This window comes from Tachypleus tridentatus, chromosome 1 (assembly GCF_004210375.1).
Source record: "Tachypleus tridentatus isolate NWPU-2018 chromosome 1, ASM421037v1, whole genome shotgun sequence".
In the NCBI taxonomy this organism is placed as follows: Eukaryota; Metazoa; Arthropoda; class Merostomata; order Xiphosura; family Limulidae; genus Tachypleus; species Tachypleus tridentatus.
The window spans coordinates 154473518-154484634 of NC_134825.1; the positions used below are offsets into that span (position 1 = coordinate 154473518).

Sequence of the window (11117 nt, forward strand, 5' to 3'; positions counted from 1 at the left end):
GAATCAAGACAGTAGTCCACGCATTAAGGAAGTTTTTTTGTGGTCGTTTTTTCCAATGAATCTTGTTATTTTAGTGGCACCACATGTGGTGAAATTTTGTGTGATAATTTATACTGTGTTTTAATCAACGTATCTATATGTGAATGGAAGTATACAAGCTTTTCTTGTAGTGCCACCTATCGGCTTCGTCTAATACAACACATAAAGTTGTCCAACAAGCTTGGACAAGCCGTTTTAGAATATATTTTTTTTTAACATTGGAGAGTTTTTCATTTATTTAAACAAATAATGTGTATATTTTCCACCGATAACGTGGAGATGTCAATCTAGCTAGATTATAAAATCCAATTTGTTATCTAAAGAAATTTCTAGAAAACTCAAATCATTTAAATGAAAGCCAAAACGATAAAGATTCTTACTATATTTTATTACATTGTATACAACTGCTGTTACCTCTTAATTGTTGAATATTTAATACGTATTTTTATTTCGTTATACATTTTTGACAACATACTGAAAAAAATCTAAAGAAATATCATGAGTCGATACGTTTTACGTTTCACACGTCCTCGTGACCCAGCATGGCCACGTGGGTTAAGGTGTTCAACTAGTAATCTGAGGATCGCGGGTTCGAATCCCCATCGCACCAAACATGCTCGCCCTTTCAGCCGCGAGGGCGTTATAATGGGACGTTTAATCCCACTGTTCGTTGGTTAAAGAGTAGCCCAAGAGTTGGCGGTGGATGGTGATGACTAGCTGCCTTCCCTCTAGTCTTACACTGCTAAATTAGGGACGGCTAGTGTAGATAAACCTTGTGTATCTTTGCAAGAAATTACAACCAAACACGTCAGCTTGTGTGATTGTAGCTGAAGTTATAACTATGTACTTGCAATCATTCGTTTTCTTCACAAATAACACTGCACAACAAAGTTTTTGCTTCTTGAACACTGTTGGGTGTTCCTTATAAATTTTTGGCTTCTGATCACAAAAATCACAACCAAATTTGCCCATGACGTAACATTTCATCGAAATCTTCAGTTTTGTCATGTTTTTTTCTTATATTTGTGTCCAAAAATTTTCGTTTCTGTAAGAGACCTATGAACAATGTTTTGTGCACTCTGGGCATGTCCAGGCATGAAATCAGGCCAGGTTGGAAGCTGTTCTGTGGAAGTATGCAGCCCGGGCATGCCTGGACAGGCCGGAGCCAGCTTGACACTGTCTCAGCAGGTTATAAAAGTGGCTTGCATATAAAAATGCTGCTCATTGGATTAATATAGACCTTATAATGTGTACGTATTGTTTCAGAATATAGCGTTGCCTCAGTAGCACTGTAACAAGTAAGTTGATGTAGACGTTTTACAGGACGAGTGGTGTCGGTCAATATGTCTCGTCAATGTCGTAACAGCCGCGATACATTCTGTTATATTTGTGGCAAGTATACGCATGTTTATCAGAGACGCTCAATGATTGTTCTTGTGAAGAAAGCATACGAGGACTGTTCAAAAAATACGCGGACTGTTTGAATTGCGCGGCTCCAGTTGGTTCCAGGGAAATCCGCTTAATGTCGCTAGGTTCGCACAGATCAGCTGATTACGACGCCATTTCTCGATTGCAGATATCTTCATTTGTGTATTAGCTACGCGGTTTTAAGTGAAGTGCGATTTTTTCGTTTGGCGGATTTCAGAATGAATGACCTGAATGAGCAACGACTCACTGTGAAATTTTGTGTTAAACTTGGAAACTCTGCGACTGAAACTTTTGCTATGCTTAACACGGCTTACGGTGATGTTGCTATGAAGCGTACTGCATGTTTCAAGTGGCATGAACGTTTTAAGGATGGTCGACAGTCCATTGAAGATGATGAGCGTCCTAGACGTCCTTCTACGTCAACTTACGACCCACACGTCGACAAAATCAACACCCTGGTGCGGGCAAATCGACGTCTGACTGTTAGGGAGCTTGCTGAAGAGTTTGGGATATCAGTTGGACCTTGTTACGAGATTTTGACCGAAAAATTGAAGATGCACCGCATTGCTGCGAAATTTGTGCCTCAGAACTCGTAAGTTTTTGGCCAAACACCCGATCACTGTTCTTCCCCACCCCCCTACTCACCTGACCTTGCTCCTTGAGATATTTTCTTGTTCCCCAAACTCAAAAGACCCTTGAAAGGAAGAAGATTTGAGACGATTCCCGAGATTAAGGCAAATGCGACGAAGGAGCTGGAGGACATTACAAAAAAGCGTACCAGGACTGTTTCAACAAGTGGAAACACCGTTGGGATAAGTGTGTGCGTTGGGGAGGAAAGTACTTTGAAGGGGTCCCAGACCTGTAACTTCTAAATAAAGTACATTTTGTTTTATGACGTCAGTCCGCGTATTTTTTGAACAGCCCTCGTATCATCTGTACTTCGGCTGTAAAATTGGTGATCAAGACCAGGAATGGGTACCTCCCATTTGTTATGCAACATGTGCTGTCTGTCTGAAAGCTTGGCTTAGAGGCACTTGAAAGATAATGCCGTTTGCTGTCCCGATGATATGGCGAGAACAGAAAGACCATGACGGACTGTTACTTCTGTTTGACTAATGTGTCTGGTTTCTCTGCCAAAAACAAGAAGCCAATTGAATACCCTAATTTGCCTTCAGCAATGAGACCCGTGTCACATGACGACAGTCTTCCAATTCTGAAACCACCAGAGGAATGGACCTTAGACGAACCAGATGAAGAAACTGTAATGCAGGGAACTGGCGGTGGCATTGATCCGGATTTTGAACCGTGCTCCTCAGGCGATTCACATCTCATAACACAGTCAGAATTAAACGATCTGGTCAGTGATTTAAGTCTGTCAAAAGCAAAAGCCGAATTGCTGGGTTCGAGACTGCAGGAATGGTGTTTTCTGTCACCAGGTACGAAAATTTCTATTTTTCGAAGCCGCCAAGATGATATAACCAAATTCTTTGCACAAGTTGACAGTTTCTGTTTCTGTGTTGACATCGAAGGATTGTTTTCTGCTTTAAGTTGTGACCATGACCCGCAAGAGTGGCGTCTCTTTATAGATTCATCAATGTTAAGCCTCAAAGCTGTTCTGTTACACAATGACAACGGTCACCCTTCAATACCTGTTGGCTATACAGCACACATGAAAGACACCTACGACAACATGAAAATGTTGCTGAAGCACATCCAGTACAGCAAGTACAACTGGAATATCTGTGGAGATCTGAAAGTCGTTGCTCTTGTTACTGGGATTGCAGCTCGGCTATACAAAGTACTATTGTTTCATCTGTGAATGGGACAGTCGTGCCAAAGAATCACATTATTCTAGACAGAGCTGGCCACTCCGTAAAAGGTTAGTTCCAGGACAAAGAAATGTGGCGCATGAACTGCTTGTTGACCCAGCAAAGATTTTTTTGCCTCCTCTTCACATAAAATTGGGACTTATGAAGAATTTCGTGAAAGCAATGAACAAAGAAGGCGAAAGTTTTCGTTATTTAAGACAGATGTTCCCAAGAATAACTGAGACCAAGAACAAAGAGGGCATTTTTGTTGGCCCTCAGATCAGACATGTTATGAGTGACAAGCTGTTCGAAAATCTGTTAGTTGGGCCGGAAAAGATTGCCCGGAAAGCCTTCAAAGACGGTGTTGACAATTTTCTTGGCAATTACAGAGCCCCACGTTACATACAGCTGGTAGACAAACTTCTGAAAACATACAAAACAATGAAGTGCAACATATCACTCAAGATTCATTTCCTCCACTCACACTTGAACTTCTTCCCCGCAAATCTCGGTGCTGTCAGTGACGAACACGGTGAAAGGTTTCATCAGAACATTGCTACCATAGAAAAACGATATCAGGGCAAGTGAAATCCGTCAATGCTTGCTGACGGCCACTGCAACGTGATGCACCGGACACTGAATGCAAACAAAAATCAGGAGCAAAACACTTTTAATTATGTTGAACTTAATAGCGTATTAGAAACATAAACGCAATTAAATACGTTATTGCCGGTAAACAGTCAACTGTCTATTTCTCAGAGTTCCTACGTGATGAAACAAAACCAAAACTATATTTGTGCATACCCAGCAGGTTCCTGTCACAATCAGCAAAAACTTTTCAGGAAACAAAACTTTTCAAAATATCTTCAATTACTTCGGTAAATACCAGACAGGAGCAATATTACTGTATTGCACCTGTTTACATACATTTTTATGGCCTCGGGTGTTGCTTTTAATACGTTATGTTTGTTTGTTTGTTTGTTTGTTTTTAATTTCGCACAAAGCTACATAAGGGCTTTCTGCGCTAGCCGCCCCTAATTTAGTAGAGTAAGACGAGAGGGAAGGCAGCTAGTCATCACCACCCACCACCAATTTTTGGGATACTCTTTTACCAATGAATAGTGGGAATGACCGTAACATTATAACGCCCTTACGACTGAAAGGGAGAGCATATTTGGTGTGACGGGGATTCGAACTCGCGATCCTCGGATTACGAGTCGAGTGCTTTAACCACCTAGCCAAACCGGGCCTCATACGTTCTGTAGTAGCGCCTCATACAGTGCACACCGAAGTGATCAACATAATAATAACAAATTTGAAACCATTTACTGACTTGGGTAATGATTTCACATTTTGAAACAACACAATGAAATTGTTTTATTCAAGCACGTAACATACAGAATAAAATAAAATAAAAATTAATTCAGAGACACAACATTTCACTGAAATTCTAGGCATTGTATACACAGTTTTAAAATAACACACCTTACAACAACATGGATTACAAAAGTTATATTATGATTTAGCACTACCAGTTCTAACTGAATAGAAGGGAGCACAATGTGTTTATCGTTTTGGAAGTTATATCTATTAACAATTAACGTACTTTTTGCCTTTACAACATAAAGTTTGCTTTGAGAGAAAACCTGTGTCTAAGAAATCTCCCTTCTTGCAAGCTCTACTAAAGACTCCCATTTTTTCATTGGTCACATCTCGGCCAATCCCTAAGCAGGATAAGTCACCGATACTCCTTCCTTTATATCCAGGTGGCACAAAATCAAGATTTCCTCCACCAGTTTTTCTGTAGAACTATAATTTTACATGAAAATATGGATATAGAACCGTTTGGTCTAAACATCATTTATCAAGTTTATATAGACATAATTTTTAATGAAATTTATTATATTCAGGTGTAATCTTTGAATGTTTTATGTCATTAAAATATTAGTCAAAACATTCAGAGATAATTACAGAGCCTACCTTTTCAAAATATCTTCAACTACTTCGGTAAATACCAGACAGGAGCAATATTACTGTATTGCACCTGTTTACATACATTTTTATGGCCTCGGGTGTTGCTTTTCATACGCTATGTTTGTTTGTTTGTTTTTAATTTCGCGCAAGGCTGCTCGAGGGCTATCTGCGCTAGCCGTTTCTAATTTACCAGTGTAAGACTAGAGGGAAGGCAGATAGTCATCACCACCCACCGCCAACTCTTGGGCTACTCTGTTACCAACGAATAATGGGATTGATCGTAACATTATAATGCCTCTACGGCTGAAAGGACGAGCATGTTTGTGCGACGGGGATTCGAACCCTCGACCCTCAGATTACGAATCGAACGCCTTAACCCACCTGGCCATGCCGAGCCTCGTGGTGAAAAAAAATACTTTTAAATATGGCTTATTTTATTTTTTTATAAATTTGTAATGTATATCTTTGGATAAGGTTCAGAAGATGGACAAACACATCAAAAATAGACATTAGAAAGGACTTAATAAAGTTAGGTTTAATGTTCACACTCCTTCAGATTCTTTTTACAATATGGCACTAGGAAATCCCCCCCCCCACCCTCCAAGGTTGCTGAGGAATTAGATTCCATTCCTCGAGGGCTCAATTAGATATAAAGCAATATGGTCTCGTGCATTCTTTATGATCTTCTAACTACTCTTACATTTACCTGCTGAGACTTACAGGATAATACCCATGCTGTAACAAACTTTGATATTATTCCTATTACAAAGCCAAGAAGTTACGCAGTTTAGATCATTAAATCCCCTGTTAATCAGACTTTTCACAATCTAACGTCTCTGAAAGTCGGTTAAGACAGATTTATCTTTAGGGATTGCTTGAGAGGTAACATGGAGTACAGCTTACTTATGTCTAAATAATACGGATCACCTGTTTAAAAAAATCACTAGAACAAAAATAAGTTAGTCAGGTTTTGATTGATTGATTGCTTGTCTGTTTGGAATTGAGCACAAAGCTACACAATGAGCTATCTGTGCTCTGCCCACCACGGGTATCGAAACCCGGTTTCTACACACCGCAAGTAGCCGCTGTACCACTGGGGAAGGGGGTAGCAAATTAGTCAGGAGAAGACCTAGTCCATCTGATATCTGGAAACGAAAGGCTGATGCTTTAAGCAGGAGTTTCTGTTTTAAGGGTACATCTTCTATTTCCAATCCAAAATGAAGTTACTTTTAAGACTATATTTGTGCATGAAATAATATCGGAGTCACGTTAATTATTACGGTTTTCTGAACGTACCTTTTTCAAACAAAACATTCTGCAATGCTCATCCCCCTCCTTATTACATGACTGCTCTGGCAGAACGTAATCACGACTGGTCACAAAGTTTTCTTCAAGAACGCCTTTTCCTTTCAGCATGTAAGCAGTGCACGTGCACTGTTGCAATATAGCTGATGTCCTGAATACATAAAGCGGAACTACGTCAAGTTTAAATACAACTGAACTATGAACTAGAAAACACATATAGAAATGAGTCAGATAAAGTACGGGATACGTCAAGTGAAAATATTACAGAGTTTGTGAACTAGAAAATACATATAGCGATAAGTCATATTAAAGTACAGTGTAAATCAAGTATAAACATTACTAAATTACGAAGTGCACAACAAATATAATACGAGTTAAGCATAGTATATATATGTCAAGCGTGGACACTGTTAAACTGTAAAGTAGTTACAAATATAAGTATGTGTTAAATACCGTAAGTTGAATCAAGTGTAAACATTACTGTGGTATGGAGTACATGAAACAAGAACAGCTGACTCATCTTCGTTAAACCATTAAGTGCATACCATACTTGGAGATTAATAAAGAAAATATATATAATCTAAGCCGAATGTAAACATTATAAGACCACGAACTTTATATTTCGAACGAAGATAAATAGACAAGCACCTTTATTTTTTAAAGAGACGTTGTGGTTACATCAAGGTCCTTACTATTAATTGAACATTCCAGCACTAAACTGTTTATTGGATCTCATCGTATCTATCTATGTTCTGATGATTAGGGAGGTCGACTTACACTCTACAGGTAGCAGGTTCGAATCCAGTCACCACACATGCGCGCCATTTCAGTTGTGGAGGCGTTATAATGTGATGGTCAATCTAACTTTTTTTTTGGTAAATAATAGGCCAAGAGTTTGCGGTACGTGGTATCGACCAACACAAATTAGAAACGGCTAGGCCAGACAGTCCTCGAGTAGCTTTGCGCGAAATTCGGTAAACAAAAAAAATTTTCCACACCATCATTACCATTCTTCATTTCCTAATGATAATTCACTCTTACCGAGCATAAATTATGTTTGTTTGTAGCACAAAGTTACCTGAAAAAAACCTGTGCTCTGCTCAACACGGATATCAAAACCCGGTTTCTCGAGCTGTAAGTCCGCAGACATGCCGCTGTGAAACTATGGGGGGGGGCACATACTTTATTTGCTATGATCAGTGAAACGTGTAAACTTACAGTAAGGTCGTGACGAACAAATATCAGTATAGAGTGACGACTACGCACCTACACAATCGCCAAGTTTAATTATTAATTGGTTACTTCTGTCTTTGTGAGTTCATGTATTCGACCCTGGATCTTCTAACATCTACCACCACACAAAAAAAATTCTCTGGATTCTCCCTGAGAATGAAAGATATTTGGTTTGTTCATAATTAAGCACAAGGCTACACAATGGGCTACCTGTGCTCTTCCCAACCCGGTTTCTAACGTTGTAACTCTGCAGATATACCGTTGTGTCACTGGGGACAGGAAATAGATTAGCACCGGAAACGTATAGAATACAGATAAAGAGATATACAGTATATACATATTAAATTAATATTAATTAATAATCGTACAGGATACTAAACATGAAAGTGGCCAGTAAAATTGGTTTTCGCCGATGAGACAGAATTCGGCATCAACACGAGCCACAAAGTGAGAAATTTATGTATTCCTAGAAGGTAGTAGCTTATAATTTACAGATTACAAGTTTCATATTAATTATTTCGAGAAAATACCTTCAAGGATTTCACCGTTACTTCCTTGTTATAGGAAAAACTAAATAAACGAGGGAATTCACTTATTGTTGTTACTGTACTGTTAAGGTATATCTAAAACACATTTTCCCTATACGTTTCTTCTCGGTATATATACACACACATAAAACTCTCAAAATTTGGAATAACAGTGTAGCAATAAAATAACATAATAGTGAATTTTTATCGTTATGCGCAAAACTACACCACAATGAGACGTGCTCCGGTCATTGCGGGACTGTAAACCTACTTTTAGATTTAGTAGTTCTAAAACTTACTGCAGAGCTACCAAAGGAAAAAGATAAATGTATAATTTTTTTTAAAAAAAAAAGCAAAACAAAGTTATCATGATCGATTTAACTGGAATGATAAAAACTTTGAATTAAACTCAGAAGTTGAAACATCTGGAAAATATGATTCTCGAACTTACGAGTGAAAATGAGGGCTATGTATAACAATACTTTAATCACTAAATCTTTATCATCCACTGTCCATAAGGCCTTTCTCTCAATACCAGAGATCATTGGGTTGGCTGCAATATGTTTGTTTTTTTAATTTCGCCTAAAGCTACACGGGAGCTATATGCGCTAGCCGTCCCTAATTTAGTAGACAGCTAGTCATCATTAATCACCGCCAACTGTTGAGCTACTCTTTACTAACGAATATTGGGATTGACCGTCATTAATAACGCCCTCACGGCTGAAAGGGTGAATATGTGTGGTATCACGGGGATCACAAGTCGAGTTCCTTAACCACCTGGCCATGGCGGGCCTTGGCTGCGATATGATAGACACATTAGTGGTTTGGACACTATTCATATTACCGAATTGAACGAATAACAACTGTTATATACACACAGTAGATTAACTGGTATAGTGATAAGATTGCATTCTTAACAATAGCTCCTATAAACAGACTTAACGACTTCCGTATAATGAAAACTGTTTCTAGACAATATTAGTTCCGTAACAAGTACCGCAAAAATCAAACCAATAATGCGATTCCATGGCATCAATAAATAGTTTTATCCAAAATCATTAAAGCAGTTTCGCTAAAACTCCAAACCAACCAATAACGATGACGACATGACATCACTAAATCTTTGTCTCGTACAAAGTTTTTCAAACAGTTTGGTTCAAGCTCCTAACCACTTAACAACAACAAAGACATGACATCTTTATATCTTAGTCTCAAAAAATATCCATTTGGTTAAACCAAATAACTCGCTAAAAACGATCAAGACAGCTGATTAATCTAAACTAATTTATATGAAAACTGTATCGTTTAAGTTATCTGTAATAACAAACTAATCATCACGAACGAAAGTATGTTAATTAACTAATTAGTATATGTACTGTAACAATTACACTAGTCCTCACCATGTGGGTAGTAAGAACGTAACAAAACACAGAAACACTGAGTTCATCATGTTCATCAAACGTCAACCCTGAAGAGTTTCTTTCTTATATTTTATTACTACGATATTTCTTTGCTTATAAACACAAGGTTTCCAGGAATATATAAATGGGAAGGCGTGGGATGTTTTAACCCACACATTCCTGTTTGCTGAAGTGAAACATGGTCTACAAATAGGTGTGGAATAGACACTTCCTGTTGTCAGCTGAGAGAACATGACTTCCTCACGATAACAGGGGTAAGATTACAGGCATACAGTGACTCAGAGATTCTTCTAAAATAACTGTTCTTAGTGATAAAATCATTTTTTTATTCACAGTAATTAAACTTATTTCATGTAACCAAAAACGACCTTTATCAGTAAGTAAATGTATACATGGAAACCGATTTCATTGAGATATTTTGCAATTATCACCTGGAAATTTGCAATCGTTAAACCACTTTATTAGTTACAAATAGACTGTAAGAGGAAAAATATTTTGCGTTTTTTCCGTTGTTGCTTAAACAGACGTTTCGAAATACTTCTGTAAAGGTTACCTGCCCTCGTTTACCAATTCTCTCTGTTTTCTCTACAAAGGTTACTTTTGTAGTTATAACGGTGGTTGAAGTTCTAACTGGTGGTCATATTTGTATTCCCTAAATTGTGTTGATCCTTGACCCTAAGCATGCGTTTATGCCTTACAATAACAGTAATATTGGCTGTACGGAGTATCATTTAATGTTGTTTTTTTTTAAAGAAATCATGCATTAATTAGGATTAGGGCATTCGTATGAAAACCATGTTGAACAAATTCTTGCGTTCATTATGCTGTATACATTTTTTAATTGTCACCTGAGCCGACGAATGTGGTTAAGTATATAAACTCCTATAAAACAATTATATTGACTAATCTTTCATGATAACTCTTTTGTAGTTGTAAAAAAATAGGGTGATACGTTCAGGCAGACATGATAAAGGCGGTAAACAGGGTCAATTATTTCATACTTATAAAACCTTGATAACAGTAATATTTGTGTTCTATCGCATACTTTCGTTCCCTTTAATAACATTTTATTAAAATGTAGTCAAAAAAGTTAACAGGAAACTGTTTATTTTTTAAAGAGTAGCCATTATTAAATATATAATAAGTTTTAAAATTTACCTTTATAAAATTGTATGTAGATAAGCCCTTCTCGGGAAAATTTGTTTTAAATCCATATATTCTCCCTATCTTTTATGGATAAGTAAATCCACATAATCCTACATTATGATTTTATTAGCAATATTTTTTTTTTCTACAATACCTTATAGACTGTCTGGGTTGTTTAACCTCACAGCTATGCAATGAGCTATTTGTTTGTTTTTTTTAATTTTGCACAAAGCTAC

At 37.6% G+C, this 11117-nt stretch overlaps 1 protein-coding gene across 1 annotated transcript; it reads right to left on the reverse strand.

The window, feature by feature from the left end:
• Nucleotides 1-4626: 4626 nt before the first annotated feature.
• On the reverse strand, nt 4627-9872 carry LOC143228028 (uncharacterized). The gene is made up of 3 exons (XM_076459377.1): nt 9715-9872; nt 6546-6705; nt 4627-5084 (listed from the first exon to the last, which is right to left on the reverse strand). The coding sequence occupies exons 1-3, from the start codon at nt 9768-9770 to the stop codon at nt 4866-4868; spliced, it is 435 nt and encodes a 144-aa protein (XP_076315492.1). The 5' UTR covers nt 9771-9872; the 3' UTR covers nt 4627-4865.
• Between the last annotated feature and the right edge of the window lie 1245 nt (nt 9873-11117).

Coding starts and splice junctions, on each gene's coding strand:
- LOC143228028 (XM_076459377.1), bottom strand. CDS start 9,770: ATGAACATGATGAACTCAGTGTTTCTGTGTTTTGTTACGTTCTTACTA. Junction 6,706..9,714: donor ACGTTCTTACTACCCACATG/GTGAGGACTAGT, acceptor TTATGTATTCAG/GACATCAGCTATATTGCAAC. Junction 5,085..6,545: donor GAATGTTTTGTTTGAAAAAG/GTACGTTCAGAA, acceptor GTAAAATTATAG/TTCTACAGAAAAACTGGTGG.